Raw genomic sequence first — 27,364 nt, forward strand, 5'->3', positions numbered from 1 at the left:
TGTATATGTGAGAGAGAGAGAGAGAATCTTGAGAAACCAAGTCCTCCTAGGTCTGCTCCAGTTGCCTGTCTCCTGCCAGGGTCTCTGGTATGGGGACATGTGCCCCACCCTCCTTCTAGGATCTAGAAAATTCAGGCTGGGCTGCCAGGAGGCCATCTTGGTATTAGAGACCAATAGAAAACCCTTCAAATACTTGCAATGTGATGTTACTCAGAGGAAGCACTGGCTGGGGGGAGGGTGCTACTCTGGCCCTGAGACAGCTGGCACCTCCCAGGTGCTCTGCTTGAGATCAGACAGCTCAGCTCCCTCCTGCTGCCCACTCCCTCCTGGCGAGGATCGCGCCCCACTCCATTGTTGTGCCTAATGACCCTGGGCATCAGAGGCTGTGCTGAACAAGGCAAGTCAGGAATAAGTCAGGGGACCTGGGCAGGGGGTCTCTGGAGTGCAAGGACAAGATCTCACAGGACCCCTTGAATCTGACCTGATGGGCCCACCTGTGGGGAATCCCCCAGCAAGGGCTTCCTGCTAACGGAATGATGCGGTACAGTCCCACCTATAATTCTTTCTGCTGAAACCAACAGAGTTGGTGTTGCTTATGGTCCACAAATGCCAACTTCTGGAAGTAAAGGGACAAATACAGGGCTCCCAGGGCCCTACAGTGGGCTCAGGAAGTGTCTGCTGCTTTGTGTGGTCTCTGGCAGGGCCCAGCACAACGGGCCCCAGTGGTCCATGTGGGGACTTGCTTGACAAGATGCCCTTTATTCCCTTTCCAGACTCCCCACCAGTGGCTCTTGGGGTCACTGTCAAATGCCCAGACACTTGAGTCCTTGTTTCAGGGTCCAGTTCTATGGGGCTCAAGCCAAGAGGTCACTCCCAGTGGGTGAACTTCTCCTCACCCGTGTGAACTCTGTGTGGTGTTTTGCACCGCTCAAGTAAGGCCTTGGCAGAGAGGGCCTCAAAGGGCCCCTCCATGGGAGACTCAATGATGGGCCAATGGCTGCTTTACTGAGCCTGGACCCTGACTCCCACTACATACTATTTTGTGTGGGTGGGAAGCCATCTTCCTGGAGTTTACTGGAGCCAGAAGGAGTCTCTCCCAGCACAGGCTCCATGACCACGTCCCAGTGGGATGGTGTGGGCTCCCTGTTCCCCTCCAGCAGTCCCATCACAACCTGCTGTTGGGGTTCCGACAACTCCCTGGAACTGGCGCGAGAATGAGGCTCCGGCTAGAGGGACGCAGGCGGACTTGTCTGGGGTGAGTCCTCCAGGGATGTTTGTGAGTCTGTCCCCTCGGAAGAGAAGCTGCCTCCAGCGGGGTGGGGGCCCTGGCTCTGTCTGGGGAGATGTTGCCAGGAGAAGAGGGAGGCCAGAAGCCGCTCCGGAGCGGGCTCAGGAAGATCCGGGGCACCTCTGCCCCCATCGGTGTCCACAGCCTGGCCAGTTTCGTGGGGAAGAGGACCTGCCTGGACGTTTCTGCTCTGGCCCCCTCGGGGGGCCTGCGAGGGCCAGTAGGACTTTGTCACAGGCTCCATACCCTGAGAGTCTTGTAGGGGCAGGTCCCGTCTCCCCCTGGGTGTGGCTTCTCTGTGTAGACACTTGCCCTTGGCCACCGGTCTGCTGCGACCCGCGTGGGCCGAGAGGGCCAGGAGATCCGCTGGGTTCCGGCAGTGGGCCAGCGCCATCCTCAGCAGGCCGTGGATCTCCTCGTGTTGTCGCTGGGTCTCGTCCCACAGCTCCTGTCCCAGGCTGGCCTGGCTCAGGGAGGCCGCCTGCAACCCCATGGCTTCCAGCTTCTCTGCTGAGAACTCGGATGTCAGGCGCTGCAGGTAGCGGTGGAGGCGACGCTCGTCCCCAGGGCTGGCCTTCGGGGCCTTGCCCAGCCTGAGCTGGGTCATCAGATCCTGACAGTCCATGTGGAACCAAGTTATCTGAGGACAGGAAGTGGGGGTGCTCCGTGAGGGACAAGGAGAGCAGGGTTGATGAGTGAAAAACGGTCGAACTGAATTACTCAACGCCCAGCAAGTGCCTCGACCCCACAGCCTGGCGACAATTTCCCTTCACTGTGATGACAGTCGTTCCCCTTCCTTCCAGGCTATATACGCCTGCCATCTGCACACAGCCTCTAGTACCCTTGGGCTTTCAGGCACCACCAACAGACCTATGGGCTAGTAGGACCTACCCGTCTCAGAGACTGTTTTCCCCTCATCACATAAAACCTCTGAAGAACTGAGGGCTGCAGGGATGGCTTAGTGGTTAAGGCATTTGCCTGCAAAGCCAAAGGACCCAGGTTCAATTCCCCAGGACCCATGTTAGCCAGATGCACAAGGGGGCGCAAGTGTCTGGCGTTCGTTTTCAATGGCTGGAGGCCCTGGCGCGCACACGCACACGCTCTCTCTCTCTCTCCCTGTTTCTCTGTCAAATAAAAATAAAATATTAAAAATATATATTTTTTTAAAAAGACCTCTTAGGTGGTGAAAAGAATGTAAGAGCCAAAGGAAGGGTAGGACTCCTTACAACGTGCTCCCTCCAGACACAAAATGGCCTGGATATCCATGACCTCACAGTGCCTGACACTACCTACACAAGACCATCATAAGAGGAGGAAAAGATCATGACATCAAAATAAAAGAGAGACTGGTTGAGATAAGGAGGGGATATGATGGAGAATGGAGTTTCAAAGGGGGAGTGTGGGGGGAGGGAGGGTGTTACCATGGGATATTTTTTATAATCATGGAAGTTGTTAATAAAATTTTTTTAAAAAAAGACCTCTTAAGAGCTGAGACTATAGCAGGCCTGCAATTTGAGCCACTTAAGAGATACTACAGAGTGAGTTCAAAGCCAGCCTGGGCAATTTGTGAGGCAATGTTTCAAAATTTAAAAAAAAGAGGGCTGGGGAGATGGCTTAGTGGTTAAGGTGCTTGCCTGTGAAACCTCCAGATCCCTTGTAAGCCAGATGCACAAAGGTGAGGTAAGCACAAGGTTGCACATGCCCTGTGGCACAAGCGTCTGGAGTTCAACTGCAGAGGCTGAGGCCCTGGTGCGCCAATTCTCTCTCCCCTCCCCCAACCAGCTCCTCACTCTCAGGCCAGGCCTCCACAAGCGCCCTGCTCTGTGGCCTCAGGGAGCTCATGTCCTCAGAGACACACAGGTGACTGGTAGCAGCGTCATTTCAGATCATGAGGTGCACTGGGAAGGTGGTGGGCGATGCCAGCCCAGCCTTCCAGGCGGTGGGAATGACAGACACAAAGGCCTCAAGTCCTGGGGAGTTTGGCAGATTCGGGGGAGATTCCTAGGGTACAAGTCCAAGCCGGTGGGCCCCCAGGAGCAAGAAGCTTCCAGATGCCCTTGACTCTTGCATTGCTTCTCCTCCTGCTCAGAAACAATGCTCAGAAACCGGATCCTCTCACCACCTGGCTAGGTCCACCACGTTCCAGCCACGTGGTCTGAGTTCCAATCACAGTTCTGCCACTCTGTTAGCTAGCTGTGCGGCCTGGGCTGAGTCGTTCAGGCTCCCTGGTTGCCCGCAGTGGTGACAGTAAAACAAGATGGAAGGTGACTCGCACTCATCCTGGCACAGAAGCCCAACAGGAGCTGGGGCTCAGGGCTCAGGGCTCTGGGGACTGCTGCTGGAAGTTACCAAGCCCGCTTGGGCACATGTGGCCCTGACTCCTGCGTCCCAGATTCTCGTCCTGTGTTCTCCAGATCCTGTGCAGCTGGGAAGGGGATCCCCTTCACTGCCACAGCCTTGACCACTGCCCCCAAGGAGAGAGAGAGAGAGAGAGAGAGAGGCTCTGGTTCTGTGGGTCGCCAGACATGCGTGAGTTGCTGGGTGCCACTGACTGTCCTCCAAGACACCCTGTGTTCCCTGTCCCTGCGTGTAGGGCCGGCCAACAGCTGGGAGGCAGGGGCCTGGCTTCTCCCACGCCCTGTCCCTGAGGGCAAGTTCAAGGGGCAGCTGAGGGCACTAGGCAAGAGCCAGCCCCACGGCTTCCTGTCCCAGCTGGGTCCCGGCTCTCCTAGCCTGCTCCCTTGTCCACAGACCTCCAGCTCCCCATTAGAAAAACAAGGGAGTGGTTCCATGGAGCCCGGAGGGGTGGAACCCGGAAGTCGGATCGTGCTCGATCCTGGGCAGTGCTGGTGGCCCACGCAGAGGTGGTGAGGATGGAGGCTCTCTTAGAGATAGATCTGCGCTCACGTGGGCTGCCCTTCCGGTAAATACGTCCTCCTCATCCTCACCCTCCCTCCACTCCCTTCTCTTTATGGAGAAAAGACCCAGGTATGTCCCCTGGCAGGACCACACCTGCCCCACGCCATCTCCGTCTCTCACAGAGTGCGTAGGGCTGTGTCCCAGCGGGCCAGCGGGCTCACCTTCTTGCTGAACCGGTGCAGGTGGAGCAGCGTCTCCAGGTCGGTGCGCTGTCGCTCGGCAGCCATGTAGAAATGGGTCAGCTTCGCCTGGAACGCTCGCTGGGTGGAGGCGAAGGCCACCAGCTCTGGGAGCTCGGTCTCCCCAGCCTCGCCGGCCCCTCCGGCTGCAGCGCCCAGCTGGGCCGCCTGTTTGCACAGCTCCAGGCCCCGACGGTACTGAGCCTGCGAGGGGAGAGGAGGACGTCCGCTCAGCTGCTGTCTAATGAGCTCCCCGGAGGGCCAAGAGCCTCCGCGACCTGCTGCTGAGCTGTGACAAGTCCTGAACCTCAGTTTCCCCATGCTAAAGTGGAGATCCTGACCTGCTCCCCTCCCCCACAGGGACCTGCAGGACTCAGCCCAGGGTCAGGACTTAACACATAGCAGCTATCATGCATCCGACAATCCAAGTCTTTGTGTTAGCATGTCACTTCCTTCTGGAAAGTTCTGTGCCCCCTCCCCAAGCCTGGGTCAGGGGTTTCTTTTTGTTTTTTTTTTTTCTCTCCATGGTCTTCTCTGTTGGTGACCCTGTTAGATATCATCTCTACCCTCCACTGTCCTGGGTGATCTCTCTCTAGGGCTAACCCAGCAGGCCTGGGGTAGGGCCTTTGAGCCTGCACTTTAAGGAACCCTTGAGGTCTCAGAGTTCTTTGCATTTGGTCTCAGAGAGATTCTGGAAGAGGTAACATCTGAGCCGCCACATGTGTGGGCCAGTTGTTTCCTCGATGTCCACAGAAGTCCCCTTGCATTCTGCCCCCCACCCCCCCGCACAACTCCCTGTCCCCAGCAGATGCCCTCCCCGGGGAGCGCACCGCGGCCTGCAGGAAGAAGTCCTCACACTCCACGTGGGCTCTCTCCACGCTCTCCATGCTGGCGTCGGTCGGGACAAGCGCCTGCAGACGCTGGCTTCCCTCCCGCTCCATCCAGTCGCTGACCTGGGAAGGAACAAGGATTGGGCTTGATAGGCTGAGGCTTCCTGAACCTCAGCTTGCCCATCTTAAAGTGGAGATCCTGACCTGGCCCCCTTCCCCCGCCCCGCAGGACTCAGCTCAGAGCCGCCCAGGTCTAGCTCCCCGCTTCCGGAGGTGCCAAGGTCGGCCCACCGTCAGTCCGTTGGTGGGCCTAGACAGCAACCCTCCCAGTGCTGGGCAGGAGAATCAGGGAGTGAAGAGGGGTTGGATGGGGTTGTGTTCTGCCAACATGGAGGGGAGAACCTCCACCAGCACCCTGCACCTACTAAGTCTCTGTGCCCCTGGTTTGGGATGACGATGACATCACAGGAAGGCAAGCCTCAGGGGATAACAGATGAGCACCCCATTCAATGAAGGACAGAGGGTAGAAAGCAGCGCTTCAGCCCCTGAGCCCAGTTCCCTTCCTGTTCTGGGGTATGAGCGCACACTGTCCTCACAAAGCAGGGCGCTGACTCACTACTGCCACTAGGGAAATGAGGACACGGAGGTCTCACAGTCACGTGACCCACATGCACAGAGCCTAACATGGACACTGCATTGGCTTGGGGTGTTGGAATCAGGAGAAGGGGTGCCAACAGGGTTGCAATACCTGACCCCATGTATGCATGGATGTCAACCCCCCAACTGTGTGGTAAGGAATCCCAGTAGCTCCCACATCTGGTCTCTGGTGAGTGACCAGACTGGAAAATGAGACTGGGAGCAAAGGCGCTGGTCCAGGGCATGGCCATAGCCAGTGCTTAATAAATGGCACTTCTTGGCATCATGTCTTTATCCATTAAGCACCTGTTGAGTGCCACATCTTGTGCCTTGCCCCCCTCAAATAAATGCCTGATTGGTCTTCATGGGGGCTGTCAGCCTGGTGAGATGGTTCCTGGGGAAAGCAACTGGACAGAGCCCACATTTTCCCCGCCAGCCTCCCCTTCACCTGGTGGATGGCAGCTTCCAGGTGTCCCAGGCGGACGCGAAGCTCTAACCTTCCCAGCAGGTGGTTGGATGTGGTGACCAGGACATGGAGTTGCTCATCCACAAGGCTGTACAGGGCAGCAGCTTCAGCCAGATGGCTCCTGGGAACAGAGGAAGGTGAGGAAAGACGCCCCCCCCCCTACACCCTCACACTCTTGTCCACCAGGCCTGCTCTCCTGATCTGTGACCCGGCACAGGTGCCTTTACCTTTCTGGGCTTCAGCCTTAACCTTCCATGAGATCCAGAGGACTTGACAATACAGCAGGAAGTGAAATGACTCTCCTATTCTTGGCAGGGTTTAAAGCCTGCTGGACAGATCTGGTTTGAATCCCACCTTTCAAGTGGAACCTTTTAGGGCCTCTGTTTTTCCATCTATGAAATGGGGATGGCTACAGAACCCACTTCACAAAGAGGCTGTGAGCAGTCAGGGATCTAAGGGGGGGAACTTTTAGAAAGGACCCTCTCATGCTCTACCCCAGGCTTTTGGGACAGACTTGGACCCCAGAGCTTTCTAGAGTGGCCCTGTAGGTTCCTGGCAGCCAAGGTAAGAGTTGCCCTTGTGCTCAAAACACTCAAGAGAGTGTCGGGCCCAGGACCTTTACTGTGTTATGATCTCTGACTATCCAACTTCCATTCTACAGGTGGTAAAACTGAGGTCCAGAATGGGATTCAGGCCAGACCTGGCCCTGCATGAAATTTTTGTTGTTGTTTTTGTTGTTTTTATTTATTTCTGAGAGGGAGAAAGAAACAGGCAGGGGAAGGGGAAGAGAGGGAGAGAATGGGTGCATCAGGGTCTACAACCACTGAAAATAAACTCCAGACACAGGCGCTGCCTTGTGCATCTGGCTTTCGTGAGTCCTAGGAAATCAAACCTGGGTCCTTTAGCTTTCAGGCTATGTCTCCAACCCCTTCTCCTTTTTGGGGGTTTTTCAAGGTAGGGTCTCACTCCAGCCCAGGCTGATTTGGACTTCATAGTTCCAGGCTGGCCTCGAACTTATGGCAATCCTCCTACCACCAGCACACCCGGCTTCAAAGCCACAAGGCCTAAAGGCAGGCCTCCGATAGAAGTTAGGGCAGGAAGATGCTCAGGTGAAATCTGGGGGTCTCCCGCACCCTTGCTCTGGGGAGCCTATCTTCAGGACAAAGATGCTACCTTCCACCTGGGCCTCCAAGATGCCTGAAGGGACAGGACATGCAACCCAGAGGCTGAGGCTGGAGAGGGAAGGCTGAATGCAGGGAGAGAGGGAGAGAGGTAGGGGGCAGGTAGGCCAAGGCTGCAAGACCCAACAAGAAATAGTCGCAGGCTGTCAGCCAGCACAGGCCCACAGCGCCCCCTGGTGGAACTCCGGCTGGAGGGTCTACAGGGACCTCAGGTTATACAGAGGGGGCTGGGTGAGACAGGTGGGGCAAGGGCGTGCTGGGAAATAGCTAGAGCAAGCCCCGTGAGGAACGTAGAGGTGGCCCACACCCAGCACCAGGTCCCGCTGTCCCTTGGCGCTCCATCTGCGGGAAACTGACCTTGAGTCTAGGGGTTGTAGCTCAGGGAATGCGGTATGTGTTGACGATTGTAGGCCAGACTGCCTGCTTCCACCCTTGTCCCACCACATCCCAGCGGTGTGACCCTGGATAGTCACACAACCTCCGGTTCCTCCACGGCAACGTAAGAATCCTGGGATGCGCCTCAGTAGAGGGACTTAAATGGAACAATGGGGAGGCACACTGAGTTTGGGTTCAGTGAACAGATTCTTAAGAGCTGACTCCTGGATATTGTGCATATGTGTGTGATTGGCACGAACATGCTCATATGTATGCGGGTGCACGTGTGCATATGTGAAGGTGGAGGCCAGAGGTCAACATCAGATGTCTTCCTCATCGCTCTCCACCTTATTTATTTATTTATTTTTTATTTATTTCTGAGACAGAGACAGAGAGAGAGAGAGAGAAAAGGAATGGGCACACCAAGGCCTCCAGCCACTGCAAACGAACTCCAGACACATGTGCTACCCTGTGCATCTGGCTTACATGGGTTCTGGGGAATCGAACCTGTGTCCTTAGGCTTTGCATTAACTGCTGAGCCACCTCTCCAGGCCTCCATCTTATGTTTTTTGAGACATGGTCTCTCACTGAATCTGGAGCTCATAGATTTGCCTAGGCCAGCTAGCTAGAAAGCTCTAGCGTCCCTCACTGTCTCAGCCTCCCCGTCACCGGGGTGACAGACACACGGCTACGCCTGGCTTCTACTGTGGGTACTGGGGATCCCGACTCAAGATCCTCATGTTTGCCCAGCAGCCGCTTTACCCACTGAGCCATCTCCACAGCCCATGTATGTCTCACGAACACCTTTTACACATAGCCTGGAGGCGATTGTAGGCAATGGCTTTTAATAACTTTGAACATGAAACAAAGTCTAACAGTGTGAGATTTTCCACCTGTGCTCAAGCTGTCTCAGTTTGGGGGCCATTTGGATTCCTAATTCGTAGATTGGGGGATCACACATGCCCTGCACCGACTCCCCAGCCCATAAAAAGAAGGAAGCTGGCTTCCCAGGCATGCCTGGCATGCCTGGCATTTACTCAAGTGGCTCCCACACACAGTGAGGCTTCTCCACCAGGAAGTCCTTGTGGGGTGGGGGATGATGGGGTGTATAGAGTTAGACGCTCCGCTTGTCCCCACCTCAGGTTCCCAGTGGGCTGCTTGCCCCACTGTTATTTCTCTGTGCCGAGTCTTAGTGTTCCCTTCTACCCAGTGAGGGTGGCGTGGACTGCACCCAGTCCCTGCCAGGAATAAATGAGAAGAACCTTGAAGGGCTTGGCCCAGTGTCTGGGTCAGAAAAGGGCACGGCCCATGCAGTGAGTAGATGGGAAGGGCAGCCTCCAGTGACCACCCCACGCTGAAGAATGGTCAGCAGTGAAGGAGGGGCAGCAGAGACACAGCAAGGGACTTTCCGAGGTCCGGTGGGTGGGGACCTGTGACCAGGCCTGTTCCGGGCTCGGGAAATGCCAGCTCCTTGCTTTCCTGGGCCCACCCTACACACCCCCTGGACGGGGTTGCCCCACTTCTGGGTTTCCAGACTGGGGAATGGTGGAGGCGAGACAAGCCATACCTGACGTCGGGGTTGGGGTCCAGTCTGCTGGCCTCATGCTGCAGCCTGGCCAGGGTGGCTCCGCCTTCCCGCTGGAGCCCCAGCAGCCCTGGGTCCTTGAGCACAGCCTCCATCAGCTCCTTAGATTTGTTCAGGCACCTGGTGGCCTCCTGTCACATAGGGAGGAATTCTGAAGCCCAGTCCCCACTCTCCCCAGGGGAACTCCCCACTCCCAGGTCTGACTGACTTCCCCAGTAGCGCATTCAAGTGTCTTCATAAAGTTGAAGCCAGACCCCTCATCACCATAGCAACCTCACTCCATCTACTCTCTGGAAACCCAGTTCAGCATCTTGACTGATCTCCCTACAGCTCTCTGGCGCCCCCTGCGGTCCATCCTCCAGATAGCAGCAGAAAGGACAGCGGCCAAGTCCTTGTGGGTCTGGTAAGTCTCTTTCCTTCCTCCTGACTCCGTGCCACGCTGACCTCGTGCTATTCCTGCACACTCCAAACATCATCCTGCCTCAGGGACTTTGCACACACCTGCCCTCTGCTTGGCACTGATTCCCTTCAAAGACAGACTTCAATTAATGCCATCTCTTCAGAGAGGTCCTCTCTCCTGTCCCACCACGCTCAATCTCACTTTTACAGCATTTGGCCCAGTTTGTAGCTGCCTTTTAACATGTTGTTTATTTATTTGAAAGAGGGAGGGAGGGCCGGGCATGGTGGCACACGCCTTTAATCCCAGCACTTGGAGGCAGAGGTAGGAGGATCACCATGAGTTCAAGGCCACCCTGAGACTACATAGTAAATTCCAGGTCAGCCCAGGCCAGAGTGAGACCCTACCTCGGAAAAAAAAAAAAAAGAACAAAAGAGGGAGGGAGGGAGAGAGAAAGAGAATGGGCAAACCAAGGCCTGGAAGTGAGCGACCAGATGCCACCTTGTGCATCTGGCTTACGTGGGTCCTGGGGAGTCGAACCTGGATCCTTTGGCTTTGCAGGCAAGCACCTTCACTGCTAAGCTATCTCTCCTGTAGCTACCTTTTAAATGACCACTCTGCCATTGCACACAAGCCCCACCAGAGCAGAGGCAAGCTGGTTTGCCCCCACTAGGACCGCAGTGCAAGACACACAGTGTAATTACTGTCTGCCCAGGAAACATTAGTTGAACAGAGGAGTGAAGAGCAGGAGTGACCGTGGTCACCCTGAGTGTCCTCTTCACTGTGCCCTTTGGTCTGTGGGGCTTCCCTGCCCAGTGCTCAAGGCTCACCTGTGCCCCCGAGGGGAGATCGCCCTTCTCAAATGCCTGGATGGCAGCCTGCAGCAGGGAGGAGACCTGGAGCAGGCCAACAAGGAATGGGTCCAGCCTCTGAAAGGACATGAGTGGGGGGGGGGGTGGGTTCAGCCCGGGTGGCCAGGACGATGTCCCCTCCCCAGGAGGACATGGGGAGAGGCAGCAGTCTGTGGTTCCAGACCTTCAGCTGATGCCAAGCCAGGTGCCTGGGCCCTCCTGGAATTCGGTGCCTGGAGGTGGGCAGTGCCCTGGAGGCGGGGCATGAGAACGAGTGGCTCTATCAAGTCCCCGGGCAGATCTGGCTGCTGCTGTGGCAGGTCTAGAAACTACGTGTTGTGATTTGAATGTAAAATTCCCTCCCCGCCCCCCCCCCCACCACATAGTCTTATGTGTTCAAACACTTGGTTCCCAGCTGGTCACTACCATTTGAGAAAGCTGTGGAACTTTTAGGAGGCACAGACTTGCTGGAGGAAATAGGCAGGCTTTGAAATTAAATGGCACAGCTCCACTTCCTGTTAGGCCTCTGCTTCCTGACTCTGGTGCCATGTGACCAGCTGCTTCTTGCTCCTGCCACCAGGCTTTCCTGTCATGAAACTTCCCTTTGAAACCGTAAGCCCCCCCAAAATCCCTTTCCTTCCATAGGAAGCTTCTGGCCAGGTTTCTGTTCACAGCAACAAGAAAGTAACTGATGAACACATGTGGGGACAGAGTTGGAGGAGAAAGACAGTTCTGAACCGATCTCAGAGTGTGGGGATCCTCACAGGAGGGACAAGACAGGAGAGAGAGAGGACAAGGTGGGGGAGCATTCTTAGCTCTGCCACCTGCTAGCTGTGTGGCCACAGGTAAGTGACTCAACCTTTTAGGCCTTTGCTTCTGCCTTTGTGAAGTGGGGGACCTGTCTTACAGGGCAAGTGAGGGTCTGAGGCATTAATTTATCAGGGCATTTTGTCTTGATTCTCGTTTTGTTTTGTTTTGTTTTTTGAGGTAGGGTCTCCCTCTAGCCCAGGCTGACCTGGAATTCACCATGTAGTCTCAGGGTGGTCTTGAACTCAAGGCAGTCCTCCTACCTCTGCCTCCCGAGTGCTGGGATCAAAGGTGTGTGCCACCATGCCCGGCTTAGCAGGGCATTTTGAATACAGCCTGGCACACACAGAAGTCACCACCGGTGTCAGTTTTATGCTCTGGGTCTGCAGGTAAGATTTCACTGGAAGGACGTCTGAAATAGGAAGTGAAGTCCAAGTCCACTGGGGTAATGGGAGGCCCTGGTGGAAGGGGCCAGGGAGCCCGGGAACAAGCGGCCATGGGATGCCTCAAGAGCTGCCATGTGGAATGTGAATGTGCACGGTTTGGTGCGTGCCAGCAAGGTGTGGAGTCGGTGCCAGGCCCTATGGAAAGGCTGCATCGAGCGTACACACAGCTCCTGTGCACTCACGATGCCTGTGTAATAAGAATGCCGGGTCAGGAATCGTTCTGGGCACTGAGAAAATAGCTCCATGGGAAGGGCACTTGCCACGTGAGTGACTGAGTTCACATCCCCAGAACACACGTGAAGAAAGGCGGCACGGCAGCAAGTGCCCGCCGTTCCAGTTCCAACGTGCCTACTGCAAGAAGAGAGACGGAAACAGAGAGCCCGCAGAGGCGGAGGGCTAGCTAGCCTCCTGATTGCAGGCGGTGAGCGGCACGACCCCACCTCGGGGAGGTGGAAGGTGAGAACTGACTACACGCGTAACCGTGCTCATACATGTGCATGCACGCACACACCAAAAGAAGTTGTACTGGAATTGTGTCAGTGGTCATAAGAAAAAGGTCTGCACGTATTCAGAGCAGTACAATCTCTCTCTGTTTCCTTTCTTTATTTTTCTTTTTAATTTATTTGAGAGAGGGAAGGAGGCAGAGTGAGAGAAAGAGAGAGAGAGAATGGGCGTGCCAGGGCTTCCAGCCACTGCAAACAAACTCCAGACGCATGTGCCACCTTATACATCTGGCTTACGTGGGTACGGGGAAAAGGAACCAAGGTCCTTTGGTTTTGCAAGCAAGCACCTTAACCACTAAGCCATCTCTCCAGTCCTCTTTCCTTTATTATTTATTTATTTAAGAGAGAGACACGCATGTGCCACATTGTGTATCTGGTTCTACATGGGTACTAGGGAATAGAACCGGGGTCCTTGGGCTTTGCAAGAAAGTGCCTTAGCTGGTAAGCCATCTCTCCAGCCCACTCCCCCTACCCCGTTTTATTTTTAAAGAGATGGGTGCTCATATAGCCTAGGCTGATCTCCAAGTATGTAGCCAAGGGTGACCTTGAATTCCTGATCCTGTTGCCTCTGCCACCCTAGTGCTGAGATGAAAGGCATCTGCCAACAGGCCTGGCTCAGATGCAATGTCTTTTTAAAATATTTTTATTTGTTTATTTGCAAGCAAAGAGGGGAGAGGGGAGAGAGAGAGAGGGAGAAAGAGACCGAGAGAATGGCACACCAGAGCCTCCAGCTGCTACAAGCTCCAAATGCATGCACCACTTTGTGCATCTGTTTTTACATGGGGACTGGGCAATAGAACCAAGATCATTAGGCTTTGCAGGCAAGTGCCTTAACTGCTAAGCCATCTCTTCAGTCCAAGATACAATTTATTTTCCCCAAATATTCTGAGGCCCAGGCTGCAGTCCATGGCATCAGAACCCACAGACACATAGCAGCCCTGGAGTGCATTCATAACCAGACCCAAGGGGGTGTAAGGGCACTCAACTGTTATCCCAGCACTTGGGAGGGAGGCAGAAGGCAGAGGATCTCACATTTGAGGCCAGTTGAGCTACAGCGCAAGTTCAAGGACATCAGCTATATGGTCTGAGCTATAGGGAGAGACCCTGTCTCAGAAAACTAAGGGCAGAAACTGAAGCTCGGCGGTAGAGCATGCACAAAACGCTGCACTCCATCCCCAGCACCCTTAAAAAGAAAACAGAAATCCACAGGCTGGAGGGATGGCTTAGTGGTTAAGGCACTTGCCTGCAAAGCCAAAGGACCCAGGTTCGATTCCCCAGGACCCACATAAGCACCAGGTGGCGCATGTGTGTCTAAAGATCATTTGTAGTGGCTGGAGACCCTGGCATGCCCATTCTCTCTCTTTCATCTTCCTTTCTCTCTAATAAATAAATAAAAATTTAAAAAAATATTTAAAAATTCCAAACAGAAATAATTTTGAAAAAGAGCACCCAAGCAAAAAGCAAACAAAGCACTTCGTCACACTATCAATATTGACCAGCTCTCCACGGGGGTCACTTTGTCCCCGCTTTGTCTGTCATATTTAGCGGGCAGACACAGAGGACTGACTGGTGATCATGCCATGTGCAAGGGAACCCTCCTGCCCCCTGCAGGCCCTCCCTGGGAATCCCAGGCTGAGCGGCCAGGTGGAAGGCAGAGTGCCCAGAGCAGGCATTAGGGCGCTGAAGTCAGTGTGCTTGAAGCCGCTGATCTGTGTGCTATAGCATAAACCACCCCACTGGGCATGGCCTCGCGAGTTAAACCGGGCACAGAATACCCTGACGTGGGGCAGCAGTGTGTGTGTGTGTGGGGGGACTGAAATCATGGCAGGAAGGAGCCCAGCAGGCAGTGTCCCTCCCTGGCACGAGGCAGCGTGGCCACCAGACCCTGCTCTCCACAGCCGCTGCAGATGCCCGCCAGCTTACTTTGTTAACGCAGCCACGGGTCTCGGCACGTGCCAGACACTCTTGTAATCCCTTTACCCACATTAACTCGAGCTTCATACCAATCCCACAGAGGCGCTGGGAGATGGCTTGGTCAGCAAAGCACGTGCCATAGGAGACTGAAAACTGGCCCAGCGTGGTGGCACACGCCCTTGATCCCAGCACTCGGGAGGCAGAGGTAGGAGGGTCGCTGTGAGTTCAAGGCTAGCCTGAGACTACATAGTGAATTCCAGGTCAGCCTGGGCTAGAGCGAGACCCTACCTCAAAAAAAAAAAAAAATCAGAGAGAGAAGAGAGAGAAAGAGAGGAAGTGAAAACTGGAGTTACGATCTCTAGAACCCACGTAAATGCTGAGCATGGTGGTGTGAGCCTGAAATCTCAGCACTGGTGAGGTGGAAGTGGGGAACCACTTGGGGCTCGCTAGCTGGCTGGACTAGATGAATTGGTGAGTTCTAGGTTCAGTGAGAGACACCGTCTCAACCAGTGAGGTGGAGCGTGATAGACAGATATACTCGATCTTGACCTCTGGCCTCCACATGCCACACACATGCTCACATGCCTGCATGCACACATATGAATATGCATATACACACACACACACACACACACACACACACACAGACACACATACACACATCCCCATGCCAAGAAAAGGTAACTCCACTACTCACTTTGCTGATGAGGAGACCAAGGTTCAGAGAAGATAGCTAACTTACCCAAGATCCCAGTGCAGAGCTGGACTAGAACCCAGGAAACCTGGCCCTAGAGCCTGGGGCTTTTACTCATGCCACCCTGCACCTTCACTATAAGTGTGCGTTGAATTACTGTGCATAACCTGATGGTGTTGAGGGACCCAGAGGTGGGGGAGGCTGTAGCTGGGAGGGTTAGACACCTGGAAGAATCGCACCCACTCGCTGTGGCAGTAGGGGAAGGGGCCTTCCAGGGCCTCGGGCAGCTGGCTGGAGTCCACGTGGCGACTGAGCGACTTCAGTGAGGTCAGAATCTCCACCTACAGGCAAAAAGCATGAATCAGGAGGATCACAGGACTTGGGATGGAGGCAAACATTTGAGAAGGTCTGGGTCCCTGTCCCCTGCCCCCTGCACCAATCCGTCTTCCACAGGGATGATGCAAAGTGGTTTTCTGGGCAGCCAGTCTTCCCTGGGGGTCATTCAGATCCTGGTTAAGAAATGGCAATTACAATCCAGGTTTGGTGGCATGTGCTTTTAATTCCAGCACTTGGGAAGCAGAGGTGGAAGGATTGCTGTGAGTTCAAGACCACCTTGTCCTGAAACTACATAGTGAATTCCAGATCAGCCTGGGCTGGGCTGGACTAGAGAAACCCTACCTCAAATAACCGAAAAAGAAATGACAATTGCAAAGTCATTCTCTACTTGTGCTCAAGGCAGACATCATCAATTGATTGCAGCACTCTTCCCCTCAACACAACTGTCCAGGCAATCCTACAATGATTGAAGCCAGCTCTGGGATGAATGAGTCTATAGTCCTTATGCTGCTCTGTACTGGCTCCTCCTCGGGGCTTATGAGGAAGGTTACTGAATCTCCACAGTGGCCCCCTAAGACAAAGAAAGCACCGTGGACTGCTTCTGCCAAGCAGTGACATTTCAAATCTAGTCTGGAAGCCGTGGATTCTTTGGGGCTGGACTCATTGGTCGTCCGGACTTCTCAGAGCGTGGCTCAGGGGCAGTAGTCCAAGCCATGCCTAAAGACACAGGAGTGGAGGATCCCAGACCACACCGGAACCCCTGAACCAAAGTCTGCACCTTGCCAAGGTCCCCAAGAGATTCTCCTGCCCAGGCCCTGGCCCCTCCTCCAAGGCAGACTAACTTTCAACTTTAAGAGGTGCTTCCAGGCCTGGAGAGATGGCTTAGCAGTTAAGGCACTCCCATTCTCCTCATGTTATATCCCCTCTTTCCCACCCCCATTCCTCGGTGGGATCCCAGCAGGGTACTGTGGGAGATTTCTTACCCCAGTGAAGCCAAAGGACTCGGGTTTGATTCCCCAGGACCCACATAAGCCAGATGCACAAGGTGGCGCATGTGTCTGGAGTTCATTTGCAGTGGCTGAAGGCACTGGCCACTCTCTATCTGCCCCTCCCTTGCTCTTAAATAAAGAAATAAATAAATAAGTTGCTTAAGGAATAAGCAAGCTGGATGCCTGTTCAGTTTGGGCAGCCCAGGGGACCAAGGGGACCTGGATCACTTCCAAAGCACTTTCTTTGTTGTTGTTTTTTCGAGGTAGGGTCTCACTGTAGCCCAGGCTGACTTGGAATTCCCTATGTAGTCTCAGGGTGGCCTTGAACTCACGGAGATCCTCCTACCTCTGCCTCCCGAGTGCTGGGATTCAAGGCATGCACCACCACGCCCAGCTCTGAAGCACTTTTCTATAAACCCAGAATCCACACATCTGAATTAATTAGAGGGAGATGCAGGTGGATCAGGGTTACAGCGTGAAGGAGACTGCAGGTCTGTGTAGGGCTTGCCAGGTGGCCTTATGCCTTAGTCCCCCCCCCCCCCGCCCCGGTATGTAAGGAGAGAGAAGGCACCTTCTCCACAAAGCCTGTCTCAGGGGTCTCACTCTCAGTCATGTGGCATGTCCACCAGCGATGGTCAGGATTGCAGACACAAACACTGGTGAGCGTTTTGGCTATGTCTCTTGCCAAGACGGGATGGAGAGGTGCAGGGCACCCGGGGCTGGCTCTTCTAGGCTAGATTCTTTCAAGACGGGAAATTCTGTGGCTCTTCACCCCTTTGCCCAGCTCAGCTCAGGCCCACCCGCCACCATCAGCTCTGTCCCGGCTTCCACTCACCTGGACAGGTAACTCCTGCAGCCGAAGAGCCGCTGCATTCTCCCCCAGGAAGAGCAGCGCCCCGACGGATTCCCGGGTCAAAGCCTGTTGGAGAAAACCTTCTCAGGCCTTCTCTACCCCGCCTAGCCTCCCCACCCTGGCATCGCCTCCTCCTGCCCCTAAGGGTCAGGCAGGTGGGCCACAGGCACGTGAGGTTCCCCCAGGGCCCAGTGTTTGTGTGAGGTGGTGTTTGGGGTGGGGGGGGCGGGGGGCGGGGGAGCCACTGTCAAGAGTACAGCATGTGGAAGCTGTCCTGCAAACCTTCCTTGAAACCCCTGCCCTCTGGGCCTCAGTTTCCCCAGCTGTAAAATGAGATCAGACCTCCTATCCAGCTGCCCTCGGTGGCTAATACAGAATCTTCTGGGGGGGGGGTGGGGGAGGTTAGGTGGCCGAGATTAAGCCAGAGTATTACCTTCCCCTGAAGACAGGGATTGGCGGATGAGTGGAGGGCTGAGCCAATTGGGACTAAGAAACATTCACCAGGATCCCTGGGGTAAGAAGTCTCTCACAGTTCCCTGCTGGGAGCCCACTGAGGAATGGGGGTGGGAAAGAGGGGATATAACATGGTAACATGAGGAGAATGGGACTAACATGATTTGTCCATACAGTGAAGTTGATAACTAAAAAAAGATAAAAGTGTGGAGAGATAGCTTAGCAGTTAAGGTGCTTGCCTGGGAAGCCTAAGGATTCGTGTTCGACTCTCCAGGTCCCACGTAAGCCAGACGCATGGTGACGCAAGCATGCAATGTTGCACGTGCACACCAGGGCGCACGCGTCTGGAGTTCGACTGCAGCGACTGGAGGCCCTGGAGCGCCAGTTCTCTCCGTCTCTGTCTCTCTCTCTCTCTCACTCTTTTGCTCTCGTGCTCTCTCTCTCTTGCATTAAAAAAAAGGCCAATCTGTTGGGCTTGCCTCAAAATAAAGAGCTGGGTATGGTAGCGCATGCCTTTTATCCCAGCATTCAGAGAGATCAATGTGAGTTTGAGGCCACCCTGAGACTACGTAGTGAATTCCAGGTCAGCCTGGGATACAGTGAGACCCTACCTCGAAAAACCAAAAACTAAAGATCTAACAAAGACAGCAGCTGGGCACACGTGTTGGCACACGCTTTTAGTTGGGAGGCAGAGGTAGGAGGGACACCATGAGTTCACAGCCAACCTGAGACGACACAGTGAATTCCAGGTCAGCCTGAGCTAGACAAACAGAGAGAGAGAGAGAGAGAGAGAGAGAGAGAGACTGTTGACGTTACAGGTGCTGGTAACATGCTGCCACCAAGTGGGGAACAGGGCTGTGGGAGAGTGGCACTCTTCCATGTCTGGGCCAGAAAGGGAGAGAGAGGAAGGCTAGAGACAGTATTGGAGCCCTGGGATCCAGCCATACCTGACGCTGGACTTAATTCCACTCCAGGAACCCATGAACTCCCTTTGTCCTGAAGCCCAGTTGTGCCGAGTCATCTCTTAGTGGCCACTAAGAATCCTTGCCTGGGTGTAGTGGTTCCAACCCTCAGTCCGCCAGGCTCTGGGCCCTTCAGAGTAGCCTGGGGCCTCCCAAGGCCCCCTGGACTAGGTGCCCCACATCCCACTCACCTGGGTGGTGTGCAGGGCGCTGAGCAGAGCGGGCTGCGGGGTCCCTTTCCTGCCATCAATGACGACCGCCAGCCCCTTGGCTTTATCTTCCGACCTGTGGTGGCCGACAGAATGTACAGTCTTGCCGGGTAGCCTGGGGCACTCTTCCCAGGCCGAAGGGCCACGTGGGAAGTGAGGGGAACCGGCTGGGAGAAGCCTTTGCCCTATGAGACCAAGTAAGTGCCGGTTCCTCCTCCAGGAAGCCCTCCATGGTTGTGTCTGCAGCGTCCGCAACCCCAGTAATCACCACGGTAGCCGAGTCACCGCTGTTCACCTGCCCCTTTGTGAGTGAGAAGTGGAGCTCTGTGGTGCAGCGCGTGCCTACACGTGCAGGGTCATCCCGCACTTCAAGAACAAGGAAGCCGGGCACGGTGGCGCACGCCTTTAATCCCAGCACTTGGGAGGCAGAAGTAGGAGGATCACCGTGAGTTGGAGGCCACCCTGAGACTACATAGTGAATTCCAGATCAGCCTGGGCTAGAGTGAGACCCTACCTCAAAAAAAAAAAAAAAAAAAAAAAAAAAAAACAGAAAATCAAACAATAACAACAAAAAATACCCACCTACCCTTTGGAGTGGGCAGAACCCCCATGTTGCTCAAGATTTCAACTCCCTCTGAGCAGCCACCCCAACCCCCCAAGCTGGTTTCTGATTGATAAGAGGCCACTCTAGACCCAACTCCTCTGGCTAATGCCTGGCATAGATGTGGGTCATGTGACCTATCTCTGCCCAGTGAGGTGACAAACGTTTGCTGAGTGACTTCTGAAAAAAGACATTCCCTCCTTTAGACTTCTCCCAGGAGGAGATATTTGGGAGGGGGAAGGGGACGAATACGAACAAAGCACGTTATAGACAAGCATAAAAGTGTCATAAGACATGCATTCTTTTGATGATTAGTATCTGCTGATACAAGAGTCACTGAAAATAAAGCCTTGAAAGAGCCCCTAGGCAGACAGTGAACCGCGTCTTCCCCTGGCAGAGAAGCCGTTCTGAAGGAGAGCTCCTGCGGCCACCCTCCCCCTTTTTCACCAAAAACAGAGCTGATGGTGGGCTCCTTTTCAGGATCCCCCAGGCCTATGAAAGCACAGGACTTGTTCAAACATGGATAACTCATGTGTATCCTGACCCTGTGCCCCAAACTTTAGGCAGTGGTGTGGATCATGGATGTGGCCCAGCCAGCCATCTCTTTCTTTCTTTCTTTCTTTCTTTCTTTCTTTCTTTCTTTCTTTCTTTCTTTCTTTCTTTCTTTCTTTTTTTTTTAACCTAGCTCTAGCTCAGGCTGACCTGGAATTCACTCTGTAGTCTCAGGGTGGCCTCGAACTCACAGCGATCCTCCTACCTCTGCCTCCCAAGTGCTGGGATTAAAGGCGTGCGCCACCACACCCAGCTTTTCAGCCACCTGTTTCTAACAGCCCAGGAGGTCATTGACCATCAGGTGAAAACCACGGGTTCCTTCCTGAAGGCTCCTGTCTGTCTGTGGGTTATTTTTAGCATCCCTCTCTCTCTTGCCGCCCCCCAGCATCTGGCTTGAGGTTGGCTCCGGGAACACACGGTAGACGGAGGATTCCGGGCCTCCCTTGCCTGGCCCAGGGTGGAGGTACAGTGGCGTGGTCGGGGAGACCCAGCCCTTACCTGGGGACGCCGCACAGGTAAGAAAGCAGCTCTGTGACCCGTGAGGCCGTGCACCATGGTGCCTCCCAGGCACCCTCTGGGACTGATACCAGAAGCAGGGGTCGCCCTGCCCTGTCCCGACCACCTGAGCAAGAGAAGACACGCATGAGCAATGGGAACTCTGGGGGAGTCCTCCATGGCAACCTCCTCTGTGACCCCTCCCACCCCCCATCCAGGCTTTTGTCCATACTGGTCCCTCTGCCTACAAACTCCTTCCTCTCCTTCCCCTGGGAACTCCAAACTCCTATTCATCCTTCAGCTTGGCCACTTCCTGAGAAAAGTCTTGCCTGACTTCTTCCACACAGAGGTAGTTCACTCCTCAGGGCTTCCTGTGACTAGGGTATCCCAGGAGCAAAACTAGCGGGATGAGCTTCGGGGGGGCTGGGGGTGGGGGTCTCTCAGATTAATGCACTTCCTGGCTCATCTCTGGCTTGCTGTGTGTTCTCAAGCCAGCCTGCATCTCTGAGCCTTCCTTTCGTCGTCTGCCTGAGAACAATTCAATTCTGTGCTGCTGATGTTACCATCGTGGATCAAGCAAGTCAGCCCCTGAAAGTGTTCAGCAAACAAGCAGGACGGAAAACTGCGGCCAGGGTGCCACAGGCACCACCTCTGTCCCCACCTCGCGTGGCCCACGCTGTGCCAAGGGCAGCCAGTGGCTTCCACTGACTCCTTCCACTGGCAGACGCCCAGCCGTGGTTTCTCCTCGGGCATTTCCCATTCCAGGGGATGAGGGCTGTGTGACTCATTGTCCCCACAGGATTCATGGACCCGAGAGTCAGCACAGCCTACAGGATGCCCCCTCAGCCCTCACCTTCATTCGCCTGTCCTGCCCATCTCCATCTGGTGAAATGCTACTGCCCCCCTCCCGACCCAGCCAAGATGCCCTCTCTCTCCTCACTGTCTTTAAAACCCCCGACCCCACTCCAGGCTCCCACAGCGGTTGACAGCCCTGCAAGGGTGTGTGCTAGGTGGCACTGCCTCCCGTGCTTGGGACTAGTTGACCAGCGTGTGGAGGTCAGGGTGGAGCTTCGAAAACCTCAGTGCCTGGGTGGGGACGGAAGCACCTCTCCTAAGCGCCTGAGCTGGTGCACGTGTTGGTCCTGAGACCATATTCAGAGCAGCAAACGGGTCAGGCACCGAGACTGCTTCCCCGCTCCCTGGGCTTCTGCGCAGTTGACAATCCCACTGACTTTCCTCTAACGCTGGAATAAAGGTGTCCTGGGGCAGAGAGGGTGCCAGACTCCCCGGGGCTCAGTAAACAGGACTGGGTAAGTCTTAAGCAGGAATGGTGACACCTTCAGAATGGAATGCTGTCAGTCCCTGACCCAAAGCTTCTCACCAGCAGAAAACTCGCTTGTCCCCCAGAAGCTCAAAGTGTTGGTATCAAAGGGCACATAGATGTCACCTTTCCTGAAGACTTGCCCTTAGCTGCACTGGCTCATTGGCCACCCTGCAGCCCCATGCCAGGATCAACCTGCAGTCAATGTTTGACATATCCAGGATCAGACTGCAGTTAGTAAGTGACAGACTCAGGTGTCAAAAAGACAGCATAGAGGGGCTGGAGAGATGGCTTAGCGGTTAAGTGCTTGCCTGTGAAGCCTAAGGACCCCGGTTCGAGGCTCGGTTCCCCAGGTCCCACGTTAGCCAGATGCACAAGGGGGCGCACGCATCTGGGGTTCGTTTGCAGAGGCTGGTAGCCCTGGCGAGCCCATTCTCTCTCTCTCCCTCTATCTGTCTTTCTCTCTGTGTCTGTCACTCTCAAATAAATAAATAAATAAATAAAATTAAAAAAAAAAAAACCTTTAAAAAAAAAAAAGACAGCATAGAGGGCTGGAGAGATGGCTTAGTGGTTAAGGCATTTGCCTGCAAAGTCAAAGAATCCCGGTTCAACTCTCCAGGACCCATGTAAGCCAGGTGCACAAGGGGGCGTGTGCGTCTGGAGTTCATTTGCAGTGGCTGGAGGCCCTGGCATGCCCATTCTTTCTCTCTCTCTCTCTCTCTCATCTCTGTCTCTGCCTCTTTCTCTCAAATAATTAATTGAATATGTTTTCTTAAAAAGAAAAAGGCAGCATAGAGATGTAGCCAACTAGGGGTGTTAGTCATACCTCAGAGCTTCCCCTGGCGTCTGACTACAGCCTTACTGTTTCTTCTCTGCCCTGCCCTGCTTGGTTCCCTTGTTTCCTCCTCTTCCGAGAGCTTCCAGAAAGCCCAGCACTTGCCTTGGCTCCCAAACGGGATGGATAGCAGATAGATGGATACCTAAAAACCGCTCTCTTCTGATCCAAGCCCTTCACTGGCAAGCTGCAGACCTCCTGGGACTTCCCTGCCTCCTCCTCGCTGACCAGAAGGAGGGTGCTCTGGGACTTCCAGACCCCGCCCCTCCCCTCTGAGCCCTCGAACCTGGCAGGCAGGCTATCCCAGAGTGGAGAAGCTCTACTCCCAGATCCACAATCCTGGGTGCAGGCCTGGGGCACTCCTCCAGGCTAGGGCCTCTTCCCGGAGGGCCCACCGAAACTTCTGGGAAGGCAGCCTGCTCCCCAGACAGTGGGGCTGAGTGGGCGGTGGGGCCAGATGTTCTGGGGCGGGATGTTCCGTCTGGGGAAGTACAATAACAAAGGAAAGGACATGAGGAAAGATGGGTCTTTCTAAGGGACAATGTTACAGCTTATGATCCATCATCTGCTCTGGGCCCGACACTAATGCTGAGCCCAGTCTTTCTTTCTTGTTCAAGGGTCTCACTCTAGCCCAGGCTGACCTGAAATTCACTATGGAGTCTCAGGGTGGCCTCGAACTCACGGCGATCCTCCTACCTCTGTCTCCCGAGAGCTGGGATTAAAGGCATGCACCACCACGCCCGGCAAAGCCCATTATTTCTAGTAAGGCTTTGAACCATCCAAGCAGCTCTGGGATGTAGGTGAGACCCTCACCACACAGCTAGGGACACCTGCACTGAGAGAGGTTAGGTACCTGGCCAAGGTCACGCAGCCAGGGCCAGGGAAAGCTACAACATGACCCCAGAGCCTTGTTGGACTCCAGGCTTGTGAGACCTCTAGCTCTTAGCACACTCCACTGTGCTCTAAAGCCCTGAAACTGGGCCAATCTGGCAGCCCCTGTATCTCGCAGCCAGAGCCCCCCAATATTGGGAGCTACCTGGACCACACAGGGCTCCCTCACGCTGCTCGGCATGGGCACTCACCTTTCCCTGGAGCCTTGGTTCCATGGGGCTGAAGAGAGTCCAGGGAGCACGGGGCCTTACAAGGCCTGCCGTGCTGGTCCTTGGGAGGCACCAGAGCTGGCCTCTGCCCTGTCAGGCCTGAGAGTTGGAGGCCAGAAGTGGGGGTTGGCGAGGAGGAGGTGTTCTGACTGGCACAAGCCACGGGCTTGGGAACGCTGGCATGGCCCTGCTTGGTCTTCTCTGTCTTTGCTTCAGAGGCTGAGGCTGCAGATGCAGCTGGGCTCAGATGGGGCGAGGATGCTTGTGTTGGCCCAGGTCTGAGCTGGACAATGGCCTCTGTGAGTCTCAGAGACCCCTGCATCTTGGAGGAAGCTGGCTCTTCTGAGACATCTGCCTCCACACCAGAGATGCACTCCAGAGGCTGCTCGGGGACACCAAGGTGGGGCTGCTGGGACTGTCGTTTTGTGTTGTGGGCAGATACTTTTAGTCTGGCTTTCCTCCTGGAGCCCCAAACACAGGCACCCTCCCCTGAGCCGGCTGGCTTTGCACTCGCCCATCTCCCCAAGTGGAGTTCACCAGTGGGTTCTGGGAGAGGCATGATCCCTCCAGGCAAAGGCATCCCCTTAATTCCAGATCTCTCCTCCAGGGTTCTCAGAGTGCACCCACCAGGTGCCACCACATCCTTACAGAGACACCCCTCTTGGTGCTCTTGGGAAGAGCCCAAGAGAGTCACATACTCCCCACCCAGGCCCCGGCTGGCCCCGTGGTCCATCCTGAAGTCCACCTTCCCAGGCTGGCTTGGTTCCACCTTGATGAGTCCTGGATACTTGTCCCCAGATGTCCTGTCCTTACCCTTGACCCCACTATGGGCCAAAGACCCCTGGCTGCCTGGGGAGCTGGCTCGGCACAGCTCCTGGGGACTGCCAGGATGGAGTGCGTCTGATGGACAGGAGTCCCCAGCTGGTGAGACCACGTTCGCTGCTGGGGATCTGTCATCCACAAACTCTGGGCTGGTGATCCTGGTCCAAGGCACAGGGGCGATACCGTTTTCTGAAGCCACCAGGCAGTTGTGCAGGGGACTTCCTTCAAACTCCTTGTTGATGGCCTCCAGCCACTCGGGGGTGAAAAGCATAGGGTAAGATGACCCTGGAACGGGTTTCCTGTCCACTGTGCGCAGATCCAAGGAGAGGCACTTGAGTGTCATGTGGACAGACTGCTCCTCCAGAGGCTCCACTTGAAGGTAGAAGTCACCAGGGCGCAGAAGGAGAGGGTTGAGTGGTGCCAGGTGGACCACAACCTCCTCCCGCAGACACAGAGGCCAACCCTCGTGCTGGAAGAGGCAGTGGGCGTAGGGGGCCTGCAGATGGGGAGGCATCAGAGAGCAGGGAGTTAGTTGGAGGACCTCGCTCTTGGTTTCTTGGTTGGTTTCCTTTCCTCTCCCACATGGGACCTCACACAGCTGCAGACTAGGAGCAAGACGGGAAAGGCGCCCAAGACCTCAGGATGTGCCGTGTTACCTCACCTAGCCCAACCTTTCTTTGTTTATTTTTGTTGTTGTTTGTTTGTTTGTTTTCCAGGTAGGGCCTCACTCTAGCCCAGGCTGACCTGGAATTCACTATGTAGTCTCAGGATGACCTTGAACTCATGGCGATCCTCCTACCTCTGCCTCCCAAGTGCTAAAGGCATGCACCACCATGTCCGGCTCTTTGTTTTTTTGTTTTTTTTTTTTTTGAGGTAGGGTCTCACTTTAGCCCAGGTTGACCTGGAACTCACTCTGCAGTCCCAGGCTAGCCTCAAACTCCCAGTGATCCTTCTACCTTCTACCTCTGCTTCTCCAAATGCTGGGGTTAAAGGTGTGTACCACCATACCCAGTCCCCCTGTTTCTGACCTTGGCCTTGAAGACGCTGGCTAGCCACTGGCCTGAATGAGAAGCTCAGGGGTTCAGTTACTGGTCAGCAAGGTGTTTTCCATGGGGACTGTGATGGCTTATCTCAATGTCAACTTGATGAGATCTAGAACCACCAAGAAGACAAATATCTGGACATGTCTATGAGGAAGTTTCTGGATTAGGTTAATTGAGGTGAGAAGTGCACCCTAAATGTGGGTGGCACCATTCCGTGGGCTGTGGGGGGGGGGTGGTCTCAGACTGTATAAAATGGAGAAGGTGGGGCTGGAGAGATGTCTCAGTGGTTAAAGCACTTGCCTGCAAAACCTAAGGACCCAAGTTTGATTTCCCAGGACCTATCTCTTTCTATTTGCCTCTCTGTCTGTCTCTCAAACAAATAACTAAAATAACTAAAATATTTTTTAAAGGCTTTAAAAATTTGTTTTGTTTATTCTTATTTACTTGTTTGAGAGCAACAGACAGACAGACAAAGAGGCAGAGAGAGAGAGAGAATGGGCGTGCCAGGGCCTCCAGCCACTGCAAACGAATTCTAGATGCATGCGCCCCCTGTGCATCTGGCTAACGTGGGTCCTGGGGAATCAAGCCTCGAACCGGGGTCCTTAGGCTTCACAGGCAAGCGCTTAACCGCTAAGCCATCTCTCCAGCCCTGTTGTTGTTGTTTTGTTTTGTTTTTAATGGAGAAAGTTAGCTGAGTAGCAGCATTTGTCCCTCTCTGCTTCCTGACTGTGGACTGAATGTGGTCAACTGTTTCCTGCTCCTGTGGCCATGCCTCTCCTGCCAGGACGTAGTGGTAAGCCACAATAAACCTTCCTTCTTTAAGTTTAAGGGTGTTTAGTGACAACAAAGAAGAAAAATACCTAATACAAGGACCTTGCACAGCCGTGTCCCTCTCCTCCCCATCTACCCAAACCTTTCCAACCCAGCTCACGCCTACCCTACTCCCGACTTTAAATCTGAATGGCTAAATGGCTACTTTGTAAAAATAACTTAACTGTTCTTATCTGTGACTAGGAATCTTAAAACATGCCAGTCAGAGTTCGCGGGTTGGCATGTGAGGAAGAGCAATACATAAGCACACCTCCACAAGGCACGTAACAGGTAAGTATTCAAGAACATGAATTCACTCTCCTTTTTGTTTATTTTTATTTATTTATTGGAGAGTGACAGAGAGAGAAAGAGACAGAGGGAGGGAGAGAATGGGCGTGCCAGGGCCTCCAGCCACTGCAAACGAACTCCAGATGTGTGCGCCCACTTGTGCATCTGGCTAACGTGGGTCCTGGGGAATCGAGCCTTGAACCAGGGCCCTTAGGCTTCACAGGCAAGCGCTTAACCGCTAAGCCATCTCTCCAGCTCTCACTCTCCTTTTGACAGCACTCACCCTCTGTACAATTATGGGGGTATCTATCTTTTACTTTTTTATTGACAACTTCCATAATTGTAAACAATATCCCATGGTAACCCCCCCCCATTTTCCCCTTTGAAGCTCTACTCTCCATCATATCCCTGCCCCCTCTCAATCAATCTCTCTTTAAAAAAATCAAGAAAATTTTGCTGGGTGTGCTGGTGCATGCCTTTGGTCCCAGCACTCAAAGGGCAGAGGTAGCAGGATCTCTGTGAGTTCGAGGTCAGCCTGAGCTAGGGTGAGACACTAGGGGTTATCTATTTTTAAAAGAAACCTCCTTTGCTGATTTTTGTACCATTCGTTAATGTTAGTAGAAC

The 27,364-nt window shown here is 54.3% G+C and overlaps 1 protein-coding gene across 3 annotated transcripts in view; it reads right to left on the minus strand.

Annotated features, from left to right (window-relative positions):
* Positions 1-739: 739 nt before the first annotated feature.
* Positions 740-27,364, minus strand: part of Kiaa1755 (KIAA1755 ortholog) — a 47,377-nt gene continuing 20,752 nt past the window's right edge. For 2 of the 3 annotated variants that reach the window (XM_045157458.1, XM_045157457.1), the window contains 12 exons: positions 23,760-25,095; positions 22,964-23,158; positions 20,525-20,648; positions 18,856-18,949; positions 17,232-17,315; positions 15,296-15,412; positions 10,687-10,785; positions 9,442-9,590; positions 6,301-6,439; positions 5,217-5,339; positions 4,369-4,590; positions 740-1,928 (listed from right to left, as the gene is read on the minus strand). In XM_045157458.1, the coding sequence (XP_045013393.1) occupies positions 1,227-1,928; positions 4,369-4,590; positions 5,217-5,339; positions 6,301-6,439; positions 9,442-9,590; positions 10,687-10,785; positions 15,296-15,412; positions 17,232-17,315; positions 18,856-18,949; positions 20,525-20,648; positions 22,964-23,158; positions 23,760-25,095 (3,384 nt within the window). In that variant the 3' untranslated portion in view covers positions 740-1,226. The remainder of the gene's footprint in view (positions 1,929-4,368; positions 4,591-5,216; positions 5,340-6,300; positions 6,440-9,441; positions 9,591-10,686; positions 10,786-15,295; positions 15,413-17,231; positions 17,316-18,855; positions 18,950-20,524; positions 20,649-22,963; positions 23,159-23,759; positions 25,096-27,364) is intronic. The other variant, XM_045157459.1, reaches the window with a different exon arrangement.

The sequence above is a fragment of the Jaculus jaculus genome, chromosome 8, assembly GCF_020740685.1.
Source record: "Jaculus jaculus isolate mJacJac1 chromosome 8, mJacJac1.mat.Y.cur, whole genome shotgun sequence".
Lineage (NCBI taxonomy): Eukaryota > Metazoa > Chordata > Mammalia > Rodentia > Dipodidae > Jaculus > Jaculus jaculus.